General features: G+C 40.4%; 1 protein-coding gene across 1 annotated transcript in view; it reads left to right on the top strand.

Annotated features, from left to right (window-relative positions):
* Positions 1–20,200, top strand: part of trappc9 (trafficking protein particle complex 9) — a 417,688-nt gene that overhangs the window by 281,875 nt on the left and 115,613 nt on the right. Inside the window, 1 exon segment of the mRNA XM_034160137.1 lies at positions 8,736–8,826. Within this exon segment, the coding sequence (XP_034016028.1) occupies positions 8,736–8,826 (91 nt within the window).

The following is a 20,200-nucleotide window of genomic DNA, read 5'->3' as shown; positions in this document are numbered from 1 at the left end:
TTGTGGTTTCCCTGCTGTGTGTATAGTCACACATGTTTCTACATATAAGTAGAAGTTGATAAATTCCACACTTTGTGTAGAAATGTTTGTTTGCACAGTTGAAGCACAAACAGGTTGATAAATGATTGTCCAGGAACTTGCAGTGAGGTTTGTGCTGTCCCGTGTTTTTGTGTGGTCAGTCAGGTATAGTCAACACGAGTGTCTTTTGCACGCTGTTTGTTGACATCACTCAACTCGGTGAAGCAGGACATGTGAGTCCTACATCTGGAGGCCCTCTGGCCAGCAGCGAGTGTGCCTGACAGATGGGAGAGCATATGGCAAAGCACTTGCCTCTGTGACACTGTGAAATAAAGTGTTAGTGTGTATGTGTGGGTTTGCTGTAATACTTCACACTGCAACTGCAGAAAGTGATGATCTGAACATTTTCCCACTAGTCCTTGTTTGTGCACAAGTATCATGTTCCATCCAAGGTAACCTTTGACACTGTGGCTGTCAACACGCTGCTCTCAGAGTTTAAAGTCTCCACAGAGAGACAACCTTGTTTTTTTTTTTCAGCTGGATACACTTTTGTGTATCCAGCTGTGTGGTGTTTGTTTTCTATGGAATATGCATGTGGAAGGAATTAGTTCCCTTTCTGCATAATCCCTGTGTAAACTCTGGTATTTACCATCTCTGGGGGAGATCGGTAGTGTACAGAATTCCAGCACTTCTAGGATCATTTCAGTTATTTTTACAACCCTAGTCACATTAAAATTTTCTTCTCAGCCGACCACTCAGACTGAGTGGTCGGCTCACTTTCTGAGATTGCTTTCTTTGCAGAGAAATTTCTTTAAAAAAAAAAACAAAAAAAAAACAAAATCAAGTTTTGGAAGGACTTACAAAAATTCCACGTGTAACCAATGCAGCAACAAAATAAAGCCTGCAACCTCATAACCTCTGCCCAACTTTATTGGCGGAGGTTATGTTTTCACCCCTATTTGTTTGTCTGTTTGTTTGTCTGCTTGTGAACAGTCTATAACCCACAATTTTTGATATATCGCTGTTACATTTATAAAGAGGATTCATATCCTAATAGTCAAGAACTGATTCAATTCAGAAAAATCTTGGAAAATTGGAAAAATCCCTATCCTTTAACATTGAACAAATGTTCAAAAATTCATAATTCTGTTGTTATGTAGGATGGTATACAAATAAAGAATGTTTATGAGTTCAATGGTATGAATATTTCATGAGGTGAAAGCTGAACATTCAAGCTTTCACCAAAATTCCAGCTTTCACAGCTTACAGTGTAGTGGATTTGTTTTGTGTGTGTTAGAAGAATTAGCACTGTCAATTAGCTTGTTCACATTCCGTCAGCAAAACAAACAAACAAACAAACAAACCATTTTTAGCTAAACGCCGGCCCCACTAGTGTGTGTGTGGGCAGGGTTCGCACTGTGCAATGTACAAAACGTACAGAACCAAATTGCGCTCTACATGGAGTGAATAATCCATGTCACGTGACATACAAAGCACCAATCATATGAGAAGGATCCATTCAGCTGTTATATAATACACCATAAGAAGATGTGTGTGAATGACAATAGTTCCAGTCCAGTGTCTGAGATAAAAATAGATTTTTTTTCTTTCTCATATTTATAATATTTGTCAATTACATGTTCAGAGGTTGACCTGTTTGATAATTTGGGTATTTTTGTTCAGAAATGATTTATTGTCACTAATGTGCTTATGAATCCAAACAGCTTGTATGGTGGGCAACATCACTTTCTGAGCTCAGGTTTTGTTTTTTGCTGTATTCTTGTCACCATTGAGGACTACAAGTGTCACTTAAATATTAATCTGGTATTTAATTAATACGACTTTACAAATGGATATAAAGGATTTTTTCACAAATTACTTTCATAATATATGCAGTAAATTTTCCCCTCTATACACACCAAAATACTCTTGATCTCCTATGCAGAGGTCCCATAGACATAAATATCATTGCCAATAGAAGGGAATCGACCAGTTTTACAGTTTAACATCAAACATTCACTTCTGGTATTTGAGTTCATGCATTCACTGAAAGTCTGTCCATTGATCCCACTTGAATGAAAATTCTCCCTCACTGAAATATCACTCACCACAGTCAGACCGTAAACTAAGACAGCAGGCAGGACACATAACGTATGCTTGAATCTCATAATACTCTTCTGGACAGGAGACATATCAGACACTACCAGAAGGAGCCTAATCCATGTGGCAAAACACTTATTATAACACTTTTAAATAAAAACCTGAAGAAAGTTGAAAGTTACCACATTACAGGTTAACTTCACTGGACAGCACTGCTGTCAGTCTGTGGATTTGGCTCACCTTTAACAGACAGGAGGTTTGTCTGTCTGTCTGTCTCTCTCTCTCGCACTCGCTCTTATTTTTTTAAGGTTTCACACCGTTAACTGCATTCTTGGTGATTTCACATGTTTGTAAAATTCACTTTAGGTCTATTTCTTTACCCATAATGTATCTCACTGCACAAATTCATTAAAATCTGTAGAGAAATAAATATAACTCAATGCTAAAATACCCTCGGCCGTATGACCATAACAATAGGCAACAGAATGTGACCTTGTGACCTCTTAAAATAGGTCAAGGTTCACCATCTTTGAACTTACCCAGGCTGTGTCCCAAGAATGATCCCTGTGAATTTGAAGATCCTGGCAGTAACAGGACTGGACACAGACAAACGGACGAAAAGCCTTTGCAGTACCCGATGGCCATATTTTGGCTTCGGATAAAAATGGGTTCACTGAGGGGTTAAAATGTACTACATGTAGCAGAATACATTATTCCCAGTTTTCCCAGTATTCCCAATCCTGGTGTTTGGCCAGCCTTTGCTGCATGTCTCCCTGCCTTTGATTCCCTGTTTCTTGTCTGTGTTTCACTGCCTCTGTAATAAAAACTGAAAAATAAATAAAGGCAAACAGAAGAATAGAATGCTCATTATGCCCACTAGTCGGATTAACATTAGCAGATGGATGGATTTTCCAGTCATATCAAACATATTGTCAGCATGTAGTCAGTTTCATTATATAATTTTGTTGGGATTTTTGGTGAGGATTAGTAAAATTATACAGTACATATACAGACAGAAGATTGCATTTTCCTGAAATCCACCATGGCAGCCATGTGGGATTTATAATAATCTCATGTTAAACTTAGAGGTTTATAATTACAAAAATGTGCAACTATGTAGTCCCATTTATGGGTGTCAGTCTTGGATTAACTTGCACTACTGGATTTCTTGGTCCCATGTATCTACGTAGCCACTGGACGCAAGCTCCAAGGTTATCTCAAAGCTGCAACTTTACAAAACCCCTGTTTTAAGATGTCATTTTCATAAATCCAAGATGATCACAATGGAGGCCTCCTGGAAAATGGAATTATCCATTTTTCTTATTGGCTATTGTCTGGACTTTTCAAAAATGTATTGTTTTGCAAATTTCCACAAAATTTCAATGAACTCTACTACCTGAACGCAGTGAACCAGATTAAAGTGTTTTTAATTTTTTTTGCTGGGATTCAGATTGGTTCACCTGAATGTCTGTGGAGTCAGTAAATGGTAGAAAGAGTTCACCCAGTCTTGACGTACTTAGTTGAATTGGCTGATTGCACATGAGGTTCCCTGTAAAATCAGGACCAGAAACGATGACTGCAGCTGCTCGCCGGATCAACCGGAGGTAGAGACGCCGTCACTGTATCTACCACAGTCTGTCACGGTGCTTCTCAGTGGTCAAGTACTGTTGCTTAGTTTGGAGAAACTCTGCACACTGTATGCTGGTTGATGTCCAGCAGAATGAAATAGTTTCTGGCTCCATCTACTACTTGACGTTGCTCCTTCTGACTTTTGAAGTGACCAGCTATTCTACACAAAGTGGAATACATTTACAGTCTTTCACTCATGACAGATGTCAAATATGCACTTGCCCCAAGACTTCATTCTGGAAATGTTGTGGAGTGAAGCACTCCTCATCTGTCTTTCTGTGTCAGATCCGCTTTAAGACACTGGTGGACTGCAGGGTTGTGCAACAATCAGAATTTTAAGGTTCAGGGTTAACTTTATTGTCCCAAGGGAAATTTGTCTTGGGTTTGCAATGCTGTGGTTAGAATAATAAAAACACATACAACAACAACAACAGCAACACAATTACAATACAATTACAATACAATACAATACAATTACAGGAACACAGGAAACAGTTAAAATTAGATAGTCTTCAGTGAGACCCCTCATTGTCCAGTAATGCGTCTGTATGTGCTATCCAGATTTATTCAAAAGAATAATAGACAAAAGAACAAAAGAATTTTTAAATCTGTTACTCTTATACCCGACAGCCCGATGCTGTCTCCCTAATGGCAAGAGCTCGCATTCGCTGAAAAGCATGTGGGAAGGCTCCTTAAGAACTTAAGAATGTTTTTAGCTTGTGCCAGGACCGAGGTTTCGAAAATAGTTTTTAAAGAGGGATACTCTCTCTTGCCAATAATTTTCATGGCGTATCAAACTAGTTTCTCAATTTTGGATTTGCTCTGGACAGTAAGAGAGCCAAACCAGGCTACCATGCCATATCTTATTAGGCTCTCCAGCACAGCATTGTAAAAAAGAAACCAGTATTGTTGAGCTCACACCAAACAGTCTGAAGCCTCTGAAGCCAAGGACTAAAAAAAATTTAGCCTTTGTAATGAATGAAGGCCAATTCTGAATTCTGCACAGTCCTGGTGGGTCGCTGTGTGTACATTCCAGACAAGGTTCGAACCAAACTGAACTGGATCTTCAACCACCTGGAGTCAAAGTTTGATCGTGACAGTGAGCTCACCTGGTCTACTTCAGTTGTAATGCTGGACTGTGTCACTACACACTGCATCGTAATCTCCTCCTGTTTGACTGCAGCAGAAAAGAAACAAAGATGGAATCACAACTCTCAACAATGCAGACGGTGACACCCAGTGATGACTAAAACATCAAGTCAAGCCAAGAAATACACGCTATAAAATCTCTTTGAAATGGCTTGAAAAGAAGAGTTTTGATTTCGGTACCTGCAGATAAAGCCGTCTGCCCAACTCTTGCTTTGCAGAGATTCAGTGGGAGATTAGTGTCTTCTTCAGCATTATATCCCTGATTTGAAGCTTTCTAATCCCCCCCAAGTGTAATTGTCAAGATGGCTGAGGATCTCCTCATTGAACATTTCCTTCTTCCAGTTGTCACAGTTCCATTCCTAGAACTTCTTGTGAAGAAAAAAAAAAATACTGGCAGGTCCAACAGGTTGTCCTGCAGGTTGACATGATACCAGACCAGTCCATCTCCGTCTCTGCTGCAAATGGTCCATTTAGTGTGTTTTCAGAGTGTGTTGAAAGGTATAAATGTGCAGCACTTACATGAGATGACTTGGCTATCGTCACAATTTTCCTGTCATCACTGTCCGTAAAAAGACGACATCACAGCCTGTAAAGGAATCGTGGTTGTTCCTGTTGTATGTTTCATGCACCGTTCCCAGAGCAGTAAATGGCAATGATAAGCTTTTCAATAGATCAGACTTTTACCTCTGATATCTGCAGTCTGGACTCATTTGACACAGTGCTACTAAAATAAATATATAAATATTGTCAGATTAATACAGTTATGGAGCAGGTTTGAAATGATTACTCAAAGCGCTTTACAGTAATGCCTCACATTCACCCCGATGTCAGGGTGTTGCTATACAAGGTGCTCACTACACACCGGGAGCAACTAGGGGATTAAGGACCTTGCCCAAGGGCCCTTAGTGATTTTTCGGTCAGGCTGGGATTTGAACCGGGGAACCTCTGGTCCCAAGCCCAATGCTTAACCACTAGACCATCACCTCCCCCAACTAATGTGGGGTTATCATTTAAATAATAATTTTACAGGTATTTTGCATGTTTTTTTTACTTAATCATAAAAGGACACACCCTTCCCGTAATGGAAAGAAGTCCGGTTTATAAACACTAGTTAGCTAACCTAATTTTTCAACAATGGCTTATTTGGCTATTTTAGCAAAGTTAGCTGCTAAGGTGTTGTTTGTGGGTAATTCTATAGTACCAGAGTTAAAATGACAACAAGGTATGACCATATTTTAGCTCGCCTTTAACAAAAATTCTGATTTGTAGTTTCATTACCAGAGAATTTCCTTTGTTTCATCCATATTTTGGAAAAACACTACCATTTCACGTTGGACCCATTAATCCAAACTGTGTAAAATTCTTGAGTTTAGCTGAAGGTGTAGACTGTTTCATGGTCTTGTTTTCTTATTTGAAGCTGTCTGATCATAATTTGTATGCTGTTTTTGAGTATTACTGATAATCTTTTTTCCTATATGTTCCTAAAACTTTTCTATGGATGACTTTGACATACGTCTGATTCCTTTGTAGCCTCCAAAGAGCTGAATAGGGCTTAAAATGTTCATTTTATTTTGCTTATAATGGTGTGAAATGATGGTAGGACATTAGTTGAAAGTCTTCACAAAGAATCCGTTGAGCATTATGGACTCATCGCTTGATAAATCGTTGTGTAAGTGTTTTATGCTGTTTTTAACAGACTCACCACCCTGCTGTATAAGCAGCTTAGGCCTCTTCACTTCTTATGAAAATAAAGTTGACAGTTAACGTCGGCTTCAGACCAAATGCTTCTTTCTCTAGTCAACTTTAGCTTTTTGTTTTCCTCATAACTGTAAAATATTGGGGAAACTGCTAATATTGATTCATGTGTTTACCAGCGAGCCTGGCATGGGTTTCTTTCTTTCTGTTGACAGTGTGATTACTTTGATGGAAAATGTTTTGACTGTGAATAGAGTTTATGTGATTGTTCAACTCTGTAGGAAAAGAATTGAGTTTTTGATGGGAACGCATTGTGGTCTTAAACATACAAATGAGTGCATAAATTTACATACACTTTATCTGAAAACTTTGAAACAAAATTTCATCCAACTTAAGGCACTTGATTTTACCAAACAGTGCAGTATTTAGTCAGCGTGTCAACTTCATTTCCACATAGTTCCTTATAGATAATAGTTACATGAGTAGTTTTAAGGTTTAACTCATCTGGCAGATGTTTCAGTTGGTCAGAGGTTTACATATACCAACTATACCATCACTTTAAATGCTGTGAAAGATTTCAGAAGAATAAGAGATTGATTTAATCAGCTAAAAAATGCATTACCAATTAGTATAACTTGGTATTAATGAAGCCACCTGTGATATATTTAACTGTATTGTTCTATTTAATTTCTTGTGATTTGGTAATGCCATCATATCTGGTTCTGTATAGTATTGACATTTGAATAATTTTGTCCAAAGTTGAAATGGTTTATCTTTGACAAACACTCAAACTGTGTTTTAGCTAAATTGGCTCTAAACTGTTTGAGTTAAATAGTTATGATCTTGAGTTTGACTTTTCAGTGCCACCCATCATCACAGAACATGACCTGCAGAAAGGTGATCTGTGATTCATGTTAGTGTTTAATTGTAACTGTACGTGTATCTTTCCTTGTAATAATGGTATCTCGTATGTGTAAGCACTGGGCCCAGACTTTGACCTCAGTCTGCCACTTTCTCTTGAATGACCCTCCATCATTCCGCCAGTTTTGGTCTCAATCAGATCAGATTTTTATTTTATTGCTGAACTAATGGATGCTCATACACACAGGATCAGTAACGACACTTGCACATGCACTACCACTGCCATAGGTGCAAAATGCTATTCCAAACATTCCAACCAGAATTTTGACCTATTTTTAAAAATATGTTGAAAAAAGGGGTTCATCGTACAATTCAGGCCAATATGATAATTTATATTTTTCAGCCTGATACGTAATTCCATAAATACAACTGCAATAATAATCAATCAACATGATGCTCTTGCAAAACAATGGGCTAATTCACCCAAAATAATGTAGCTTTGTGCAGTATCCATCCATCCATCTATCCATCTATCCATCCATTTTCTTCTGCTTTAACCAAAGTCGGGTTGCGGGGGCAGCAGCTCAAGCAAAGCCGCCCAGACCTCCCGATCCACACACACCTCCCCCAGCTCCTCCGGGGGAACCCCAAGGCGTTCCCAAGCCAGCCGAGAGATGTAGTCCCTCCAGCGTGTCCTGGGTCTTCCCCAGGGCCTCCTCCCAATGGGACGTGCTCGGAACACCTCTCCAGCGAGGCGTCCAGGGGGCATCTGGAAAAGATGCCCGTGCTTTGTGCGGTAATCATTGATTATTGCTTTGCACTATTTATGTTAAAGTATTGGATGTGTAGAAGCCATTCATGATAGTTACAGAATTTTTGCCTTATAATTTCTTAAATCTCATGACTGTAATTTTTCTAGCGCCCTGTAAATGTGTCTGCATGCTTGCTGTAATAGATGTGTTGAAGTGTTGGAGACAGTTACCTGTAGAGGTGTAATTCAAACCACTTAACATCACAACACAAATGCTGTGTTCAGAGAAGAGTGAACTTACAGTGACTTTCGAAAATCTTCGTCAGCTTCATCCACACAGACATCACCGTGCTGTCTGCCTTTGATGTGTTTTATACCAGAAGTTAACAAAGTTCTTTATAATGATGATTTTCAAGCCTTCTGTTCTTGTAGGTGAAATAGTGTTATAGCCACATTGGTTCTATAGCTCACCATTTGATGAAATGATTGAAAGATGAATGCTGTACACCTGTTTGGCCTTGACATCATGCACCCATCCCTGCAGCGAAGTGGTGAGGCCAGTGTGGAAGGAGTCCTGAACCAGCTCGTCCTGGAGCACCTGCAGCTGGCTCCTTTGCAGTGGGGTGAGTTTTTGTGCATCTCTGCACACTTGGACGACCCTATTTGTTTTCTCGCGTTTGGCTCTTTGAGGATTGTATGACTGCGACCCTCCTTTATGTCATTTACTGCGTAAACTTCCAGAATTGGTCACGAGCCCTGTTTTTATTTGCATCTGTTAAGGACTACAGGCTATTTTGGAGAAATGTGCAAATCACTGGAGAAACACAATCTGCAGGAGCACGCTTCGCTCACACCATCTGTGATCATTTTCTGAAATTCCTTTTGATTTACTGCCGGTGTTTTTCTGAGATTCTAGGTCTCGGTTATGGCGCAGCCAGCATTTTGATTAGTCAGCTGTGGCTGTCTTGAATGTTTTTCACAGTGAAACTAAGCTGCAAAATGAGGTGACACAGGAACTTTCAAATGGGCTTGTAAGAAGTATGAGACAGAAATGGAAGAACTGAAAGCAAATTTACTGGGTTCAGTGTTTTGTTGGGACATGACGAGCGCCTCGCTCAGCCGGGAAACGTTTTTGGAAATAAAGCCGTCGAGACGATGGATGAGATGTAGCGAGATAAATGCTTTTAGGAAGTACAGCCTGTAGGCTGACGGTGTACAGTGTGTGTGTGTGTGTGTGTGTGTGTGTGTGACTTATCGTAGTGATGTGCAGTGATTGTGTATAGTTGCAGTTATTGCTGACAGCCCTTTACAAACCTTCTGATTATCAGGTGGATGATTGGCGTTGAACCCTTAGGAAGCTTTTTTTTCAGGGTTGCCAAGATCGTCACCAGCCCCTTTTTAGGGTATAGTTCAATAATTAACCCTGGTGTCAAGTCATTAGACTGATTGGATGCATTTGCTGCACTGAAACCACAGTGTGCTTCACATTTACAGAGAAATGTGTAAATTCTTATGAAAAGTATCAGTTGTAAGAGATCTCATTGTCTTGATGTCACCATTTATGATCAGCAAAATACGCACCTGTGTAAGACTGTTAGGATGGACAGGGTGGGGGACAGGGTGTTCTAGTTTGTGCCACCTCAGTACCTGTGGGCTATTTTGGCTACCAGTCTTCAGGTTGACAGATTGCAAATGTCTAGAAACAATTTAAGATTGTTTTATTTTTAATACATCTTCTCATTGTGGATGTAAAAAAAAATCTCTGAAAGACATCCTGAACAGAAACTGCTGTGGGTCTGTTCAGTCAGACTCTTTACATTGTAATCACACTCTTAAATACTCAACTTTAATTTTAAAGATCCACTAATGTTTGTGCATATGCCCGTGATGTCTTACTGATTAGTGTAATGCTGCTTAACTCTCTGGATCAAAGCATAAGAAGGAGATAAACCCCAGTTACATCAGTGCTGATGTGTGATGTCAGGATGCTTGTGTATTTTAAAAAGTATCTTAAAAATGAAGAAGGTTATGTTTTCAGCTGTAATGCAGGAGTCCACAGTCGGCGCATGTCTGCCTCCAACCCAGATTTCAGGAACAGGTTCCGGAACGACCCATTAATTGGCCTTCTCAGCTTTTTGGTTCTTCACTGTCGTGAAGAATTACCAGCTCGCAGTGACAACAGACATGTAGTAGCAGGTCTATTCCACAGGGCGCCATCCTAATATGATTGCCCATGATCCAAAAAAGTGCAAAAATGGGATGAAACATCTTAATCCAATTTGCCTCCTAATTGGCTGTCTTATAAAGTGCAGACCTGGCAACTGGCTGTCCTATAAAGTGCAGACCTGGCAACCCACCCAAAAACTGAAGAAAGGCGTTGTGCTGTCGGCCAAAAACCGTAACAAATGCTGCATGGGCTTCAAACTTTTACACTGCTGGAACACAATAAAACCAGTTTCAAGCTGTAGTCACTACAAATACCCCGTTTAACAAAGTTCAAACATGACTGAAGCCGTTAAGACTGCAAATACCGGGAAGTTATGATATACAGTCAATGATTTTGAGAATCGGGATGAAATTTTTGAACAGTTCAAAAGCTGGATCCCTGATTCAAATATGGTGCTGATGATGATGGCTGTAACTACTATGTACACCAAGTTTGTTGAAGACTGACAAAGACGTTGCTTCCAAACTTGCCCCAGTTTGCTATTCGGGATGAAATGGGAAGGAATGGCCCTCTTGGAATCACCCCATAAACAAACTTTAACCTTAGCATCAGGTGCAACATCAGAAAACAAGTTTTGTTGCTAGCTGTCGTTAGCATGCTAGTCAGAAGGCAAAAGCAGGAGTAATTTAAATTTTTTTTTTGCCTTCCCACTCCACTGTTAAGTAATACAAACTCTTAATTACACTTTGACCTATATGTGGACTTCTTGATTGCAACGTTCTTTCCACTGCAAAGTTTATCATGAAACAAAAAAGCAGCGAGTTATTTGTCCCCACGTCGCCAGAAGACAGACGTCTGTGGTGTGCGATTCTGTTGGTTTTGTTTATTGAACCACTTTTAGGCCTTGTTCATGTAACCACTCAGCATCATAATTGTAGCATATTAAGACTGCATGTAGCTTTATTTTTTTTATTTTTTTTAAGCTGTCTGGACAGAGAAAAATCACATCCCATCCAATTTTTCCAAAGCGGATTCAAACCACATATGGAGGTGATTCGAAATGCAATTCAAATGGCATTTTAGCAAATCCGTTTCAATCAGAATGTCTCAGTCCCTGAAATAGGGTTTCAAATTGTCCTCTGCTTCACTTACAGTGCGACACAAATGACGATGATGTAGTCAACTGAAATTGATTTGCGGAGCCTTACCTTGGATTTGGAATAAGTGGGGGAAAAACTGCCTGTTAGCTATCAGGGCTCCACTGAACCCTTTCACACAGAAACAGGCACAGTTCACTGTTACCCATGTTTATCCTGGGTGTAGTCTGTTACCATAGCAATCAGCATGGATCAGACGATGTCAGTGTGGACACACAGATCAGATCTGGTCACTTGCTGTATGTAACGTAGATTCTCAATCAGTGATTGCAATAAATCCAATTTGAACCAGCAGTGTGAACACAGCCTTCTTGCTTTCACTCAGAAGCTGCGAAAACTTTACTCTCTGCACTGTTTCATGGTGTGTTCAATTCCGTGAGAATCCAGGCCCTCTGACGTAGATTTTCTCAGTCCTTGCCGTACCCCCCGTCAGTCTGTCTATTGTCTTTTGCTACTTTCTGTTTTCTTGCACTTTCACAGATGTTACTTTGTGTTGTTGTCAAGTTCCTGTTTGTGAGTGTTGGACCAATCAGCGTTGAGTCACACTAGGAAGTCGGCATTTGTGGATCTGTGAGCGTTTCATGTTGGCATGACACCTGTCGAGCTCATTGTACTCAAACAAGGAACGAAAAATTTAATAGATGTTCACGAAATTGTTCTTGCTTGAGAGTAGTTGTTTCTAGAGGACCTCTCTAAAGCACAGCTGATATTGCACATTTGACTGTGCTTCTTGTATACTGTTGGACTTTTTGTTCATTCCTTGGGAACAAGGTGAAGTCTGTAGAGTCCCAAGATTCAACTCCACAGTTGCTCTCGGAACTTTAAATCACTTTAAAGTGGCTCCAAAACTGGAACCTGACCTGTGAAGATCCAAAGTCTTGGCTTGGCCTTGGCTTCATTCTTCTGCTGGACGTGATCCATTGGTTGATGACAGTATTCGTGTACGGTGACTCCGTTGTTTACGATTGGCCCGTTTCGACTCGTGCGTTCTCTCGTCCTCCTGTGTGTGTTTTGGTTCCCTCCCTGTGTGGGTGACGGAAGCGGTCGCTCTGCTCTCAGTTCTCGCCGACTTTGCACTGTGATGTCATTTGTAAATCACTTCTCCAGGAGAGGTGTGTGAGTTCATGATGAGCATTTGTATTCAGGACAAAGTCCTGCCGGGGGGGTCTGTCTGTGCATCACATACCTCCGTCTGCTCTGGAGGGTTTATTTTTTTGTTTTTTCCTCCCCTACAAGTCACAGCGTTTTCTCTGTCTATTAACATGTAAGACAGGACGCTTCCCCTGAAATCCCCACGACTCAACTGACGTCAGTGTTTAAAAAAAATCTCAATAAAAAAAAAATCATCTCCAGTAGCTTTGCTAGTTTTGACTTTATCTTTGCAGGCCTGCTCATGTCAAAGTGTAGAGAAGCTAAAACGCCGAAATTCCTGTCATGTTTTGTTGAGCAGTGTCCAAAGTCAGTGTTATTACATGGTAACATATACTACAGTCTCCTTATTAAAATACAGGAAACAGGGGGTGGGGGGGCATTTCTAGTATTCAGGAACAGGTACCAGTAATATGTGTCGTCCACATCACAGTCATCACAGCCATCACAGCTGCTGTAACTTGAGTTGCCAAGTTACTCAAGTTAACTTGAGTAACTCTGAGTTGTGATGGGTACCTTGGTGGCTTCTCTCACAAGTGTTCTTTAGGGGTGGGACTCACGATTACATTCAGTTACGATTCAGCGGGCTGAGATTTGATTATAAAACAGTTATCGATGCATCTTTTTTCTATAGAGGATATTTTTTTCTTCCTCACAGTGTGACTACTCGTTACTTTTCAAATCAAAGTGTTTGTAATGATCCATAATGAATTCATTTCCAATATGTTGTTGAACAACTCAGCCATATTTGCACCTGTGTGGTTCTCAAAGATTCTAAATTCTAAAACCCACGGGGGACTATTGCCCCCCCCCCCAATCCGACCTGTTTAATACCCAGTTGTTGAAAAGATTCAAAGTGTTTTCAGGTTCTGTGTGTGTCTCAGTGAGTGGTGGGCACAGTTCCACTAATCTGCTAACTGATAATTAGCGAAGCTAACTTTTTTGTTAGCTGATTAGCTTTTCAGGTAACTTTGAAACCATCAGCAGACCAATTGACTTCCACTAACGGTCCCTTCACACGTAGTATGAATGTGGCTGAATTGCGCATGAAGCAGGAATCATGTGCAAAACATGTAATTACGTAGCTACCTCCAATGCCTCATACACCTGTTGCTACAACTATGTGCGCACACCAGCGGCTGACAGACAGAGTGTGCCCTGTGAGAGCCCATCGAACCCTCTCGTGGCATGTGTCGGCCAAATTCCAAGTGACACACATGAATATCCAACACCACTCATTTGGCACTTAGAAAATGTGTGACCGTTCGCACTGTTAACACAAAAACAGTCAGCAAATGATCACTGTTGAGCTGGATGTGAAATTTATCTAAGTGCCCCCACGAGTGTGGCGTTGCAAAAAGCAACACATATGTGGTGCATGGTATTCACACTGCCATGGCAGTGTGAATACCAATTGCCACACATTCGCCAAAGGTGTTGAATCACTTAACAAACAGAATTTTCAGTGTTCAAATTACCCCTTTTTTTTTACAAATGAAAAAATAACATATTTACAGATACAGATTGATTTGTAAAAACCAACACACACATTACAGTAACTTGTTTGTTGTTGTTGTTTTATTTTACATATACCAACCAACCACCGATTGACAGGAAACAATTTTTCCCATAATGCTTTTTGGCATGTGTGTCTGTAAAACGCTAAAACCTCCTAAATTAGTGCATTACTTTAAAAGTAAAACATATAGCTGATATTTTCACTTTATAAAACAACAGACGTGATGTTAATTTCAATAACTTGTCTGGAATTAGTTTGTGTAAAATTTTAACTCTAAGTCGAAACTGTCTTACTGTTCGTGACTCCTGTGATACGTCTTCAAGTCTGTATGGCTGTGAAAATAAATGTTTTTTTTTTTTTGCTCCCCTTTCCTTTCTCTCTGGTCACCAGGTCTCTTTTGCTGATCGGACACAGAAGCGCTGACTCGTTGTTGTGTCATTAGCTGCCAGTGTACTGGAGTCAATAGTAGAAGTTATCGGTTTAACTTTTAGCTGTCACTTCTGCTACATTTTTTAGGGGTTTATTGGTTTAACTTTATAAAAGTTAACTTTTCACTGAGCAGATTAACGGTTATCGAAGCTAACGTTTTTGGTTAGCTGTGCCCACCACTGGTCTCACTGCATCAATCTGAAGTGTTTCTGTTTTTGTGTGTGATTTCACAAAAGCCTCATTTTAGTTTTTAATTTTATTGTTATTTTTGGGGGGGTGAATGAGACTTATAATCAGCTCAAACGTGTCACCACTCAGTGTGCAGTGTCATTGATTTGTTGGCAGGTTTTATAACTTCAACATGATTATTGTAAACACACTCGGGCGCAGTCTGCTCCCAGGCTTTAATACACAGTATTTGTGTTAGTATCTATTGTTTCTCCAGGCAATCTACAACTTTTGATTTTTTCTTTTTTCTTTTTTTTTTTTTTTTACTGCTTATTTACCATTTACAAGCCTCCACAGTAAAAACCTGTTGGGAAGCTCTTCTGACATACTTAAATATAAGTCAACCAAACCTGGTGTATTGATCATGGATTTCATAGCTCTGCTGAAAGGTGGAGACAGTTTCACCAGCAGTTTAAATGTCAGCAGAGTGATGTTCAAGATCATCTGCTGTCACTTTTCCAAAGGCTGCCTGCTGGCTGTTTTAATTTTCTGAGACAAATTTTTTGTTGTCCTCAGAAAAAACCTCAAGGGCTGTTCATCATCCTCAAAACTGGAGAACTTGAAGAGAGGCTGTCTGGGATGGAATGTGCTGACACATCAAAGAAAATGTTTTACCACCCTTAAAGAAATGATGCTATTCATGCATTTGGAAGTCGGCATGTTTTGGGTTCTGTTACGCTCACCGGCCACTTTATTAGGTACACCTGTTCAATTGCTTGTTAATTGCTTGTTAACACAAATAGCTAATCAGCCAATCACATGGCAGCATTTAGGCATCTAGACGTGGTGAAGACGACTTGCTGAAGTTCAAACTGAGCATCAGAATGGGGAAGAAAGAGGATTTTAGTGACTTTGAATGTGGTTGTTGGTGCCAGACAGTCTGAGAGTTTCAGAAATTGCTGATCTACTGGGATTTTCACCCACAACCATCTCTAGGGTTTACAGAGAATGGACCAAAAAAGAGACGATATCCAGTGAGCGGCAGCTGTGTGAGCCAAAATGCCTTGTTGATGTCAGAGGATGATGGACAGACTGATTGAATGGACAGACTGTGATGTCATCATGTCAGTATGGACCAGCATCTCTGAGGAATGTTTCCAGCACCTTGTTGAATCTATGATAACTAGAATTAAGGTGGTTCTGAAGGCAAAATGGGTCCAACATGGTAGTAGCAAGGTGTGCCTAATAAAGTGGCCAGTGAATATATCTTTTACTGTCTGCAGTGCATTGTTGATATTAAAGAGGGGTGTGAATATTTGGGGCACTTTTTTTCTAAATGTACAGAAGGAGCTGTCATAGTTCCTTTGTGGATTGAGGTTCCATCTCATTGACTGAATGTGAAAGTTGCAGAGGTCTGTGGCATTCGTGGAGATGCTGTTCTCCAGGTGCTGTAAGCAATGTGTCCTTCCATCTTGACGTCTGGTATCATGACACTGCTCAGTGTGGCAGCGAAGGTACTTGCATGGGTCATTCTAAACTAGATTAGTCCCATCTACTTGCCGCTTGGCAGCTAGCACAATCTAGCTTCATGCCAAAAATATCAGCCTTTGCCCAGATCTGAGCTGTGCAACATCTAACTGAAAACAAGTGTGAATATCAGCAGTGGTTGTTTGCAGCCAATTTGATTTTTTCAAACCATTTGATTCAGTTGATCTTTGGGGCATCCTGAGAATTCTTGGGATGCTCAGTGTCATCATAATATCATAATAACCAGCTGATACATAGGTACTGCTAGTGCTGCACAGTGTGGGCACGGAGTCTCTGGTTTCTTCAGTGAATTCTGGTGTTCATCAAGGTTGTGTTTTGTCTTTTACTCTATTCAGTGCTTGCATGGGCTGGGTGTTGAGTAGGGTCATGGAGTCATCAATCTGAGATGCCTTTGCTGGTCGTACCGCTGTTTCCTGGTCCACCAGTCTGTATTTAACACCCGTGTTTTGTTTCTGTATGTGCATGGGCTAGAAATCCAGTATACCGCATTCATATGATCGTCACAATTCGATAAGCTAATGAGGGGTTATTCTTTTTAAATTGTGAGTATTTGTGGTGAGTTTCATGAAGTTGAAGTCTGCTTTAAGCTATTTTGAGCAGGTTTTGTTTTCAGTCCTGTTTCTATGTAAAGTGCCGTAGTGGTGAGATGGAAAAGTGCAGGCTTGAATATGGACTTTGGACCAATTCTGTCCCTCTCCACCATCAGCCTGCCACCAGGAAGCATCTCAATGGAATACAAATTCACCCCTGAATGGAAAGACAAATGTTTAGTCGGCGAGAGTAATGGAAAGAGAAGGGTGGGGGCCATGCTGTAAAAGGCAAAGAGATAATTTAATAAGGCAGCGCCTCAGAGCGGCACCCTATCGCAACACCCCCCTCCCTCCGTGCTCAAATGGACATTGAGAGTAATCACTGCTGGTGGTTTTTCCACTCGCTGGAGACACCTGATGGAGTAATACGCCTTTAAGCTTTTGTCATGTGCCCAGTGAGTGCTACAGGGTTGATAAATGGTGCTGCCAGGCAGCGCAGACCCACCTCAGACTGAAGTCCTGTTGTAAAGAAAATGATGATGAGAAGCACTGACCTGAGAGAGAAGACGGGAACGAATACTCAGGACCCCGAAATGAGAGCAAAGTCTTCTGACTGCACCTGTAACTGCACAAATGTCACATCTGTGAGCGTTTGTCAACTCCAAGCTCTGCTGCACTTATCTGCGGAGTACCGATATCACCTGTGGGAGAGAGGAGTGCACGTGGCTCTCACACACACACACACACACACACACACACACACACACACACACACACACACACACACTGAGGAAAACAGTTCATGCACAGCACACATGGTGTGCACACACCTATGATTGTATCTGTGAATGCTTCGAGAGCAGGAATTTGGGGTAGGTTCAGGTCAGGACTTGGAGCCCGGCTTGGTGCCGTGCGTTGCTGCTTCTGCCACACTCCGAATGGGCAATTTTGACTTCAAATGATATCATGATATTTCGTGGTATTTTTGGCTGCTACGATATAAATATGAAGTAGTACCAGTCCTCACACTTACCCAAAGAATTTGTGTAAGAAGGCAAAGGAGGATGATGGTGATGATGCTGCCAGCAGATCATCTGTTCCCTGCATGGCCTCCCTCGGCATGTCCAAAAACATCCTCTTTGACCTCCCTTTTCTCCTCCTGCCTGGTGGTTCCATCCTCAGCATCCTTCTCCCTATGTACCCCGTGTCCCTCCTCTGTATGTCCTTTGTCTCCAAACTGTCCCACCTGTGCTTTTTTGCAATTGCTAGGTTTCTCAACACTGGGACATGTGCACACACCTTCCTCTGTGATATGTTGTCTGAAACCATGTCTGTTCTCCACAGTTTATGGTTATAGAATTTCTAATACTAGTGGTCGCTCTGTTGTTGTTTGTTTGTTTGTTTATGATTGTCCTGTGAAGGATTTGCAGGTGAAGATTTTAACATCAAGGCAAAAAAAAAAAAAAAAAAGGTTGCTCAACACAGTGTGTTTTTTGGCTGCTCTATTCTGTAATTTGCCACCTCAGTATTCAGCAATGCATGTTCCTGTATGTTACAAACTGTTACTTCAGCATTGTAGATCACAGGGGTCACAGTAGAGAGCTGGTTCTGAATTTTTCAATCCATGGGAATCATACGTCTCAGAAATTTATCAGTATCTCTTATCAGTGCTGGAATGTTTTTTTTTCTGATAGTTCTGTGTTGTACAGATAAATGTGTAATGATGTAACATTTGTTGTCATGACATTTGTTGTCATTGTTAGTGTAGCAACAAGGGAAACGGCTGCATTGATGGTGAAAAACCTGTGCATTTCTCAGTTTTTCCACACAGAATATGTGAAAGGGAATCAATGAAGAATCAGGCCAGCAAGCAGAGTTGATAATGGGATCGATATAGATTTAAAATCTCACCAATTCCCATAGTAGGAAATTGGAAGTTGTTGTGGAAATTCTTTAAGATTTGATATCTTGTCCCCCTCGGCTGCATCAGTGTCGTAGCCTGGACATATCTGGACGTGTCCCGTCTGGTGTGACCTTCGCTCCTCGTGATGAGAGAATTATCTGTAGTGTCAACTTCGTAAAGCATATTTAATAGAAGAATGCCAGGAAATCAGGTCCATGAGGGAATAAATGTAACACTTTGTGTTCCTGTGGGGCAAAAGTATAGAAAGTGAGCACACCTGTGAAACCTGAGTCCACCAAATCAGCTCCTCATTAAATCCATTAGTGCCATCAACACCGTGGCGCATGTTGCAGCTGTGCAAAGCTCATTTTTGACTGAACCGCCCACAACACAACCAAAAGGCAACTTGTTTTCATGTGTGCACGGAGCACAGAGTCCGCTGTCAGGTGACTTCAGGCCGTAACAGGTGGTTGAAGTCTTTGCATTATGAAAGAGGAGGAAGTCACAGTTTGGTCTCACTTTTCAAAGCCGCTCTTCCCAAAAACACTGTACCAATAGTATCACGTTCTGACGCATTATGAGCCTCTGTTGTAATAATAATACAGTAATAATGTAATTACGCTATTAATACTAATGCACCTCTCTCCTTTATAAGACCATCCACTGTGCATCCAGATATGAGCTTTATTTTACAATTTAGTGCAGTGCAAGTTGCACTCCGATACAATTCTTTATGTAATGTAGACCTTCTTTTTCCATGATAAATTATAATCCTCCAAAAGTGGCAATGCTTAGGTTCAAATACGTATTTCGTAAAAGACCAGGAAATCTCAAGTGATTTTGCCACTTTAAGACACAGTGAAAAATTCCAAATATATAATTTCAGGACTACATGTCATATACCATAAAATGGGCTGCAGATGGCGTAATTACCATTAACTGTGTGTGCAATGTGCTTTTGTATCAAAGCACGACTTGTTATACATCTTCAAGATGTGTTATCAGCATGTTATTTGTATTTTCGGTATTTTTGTGTTTTTAATCATCATAGTTGAACTTGAGAATGTTTAAAATAGCAACCAGGTAATATTTCTGAAATTTTACCTAATTTCTGTCAGTTGACACACAAAAAAGGCTACACACTTATGTTTTCAGAAAGTTGCAGGTTTTTTTTTTTTTTTTTTTACTAGTTTGGAAAGTCTGGTGAATAATACTCCGGTGCAAGTTATATACTGAAAAATCACGTGCTCATTATGGATAGTAATAATATAATAATAATGACTGTTTATATAGAGCTTTCCCAGAAATCAATACACTAAACAACAGATACTCTAATACTAAAAGTACACTCCAACAATGCACAGAAATCTTAAAGAGCTGATTAAAAAAAATACACAGACTCACATTTTTGTTGTAGTGTTTCCAAC

The sequence above is a fragment of the Thalassophryne amazonica genome, chromosome 20, assembly GCF_902500255.1.
Source record: "Thalassophryne amazonica chromosome 20, fThaAma1.1, whole genome shotgun sequence".
NCBI lineage: Eukaryota > Metazoa > Chordata > Actinopteri > Batrachoidiformes > Batrachoididae > Thalassophryne > Thalassophryne amazonica.
Note: the sequence above shows the minus strand (reverse complement) of the source record. Positions and strands in the feature narration are given on the sequence as shown.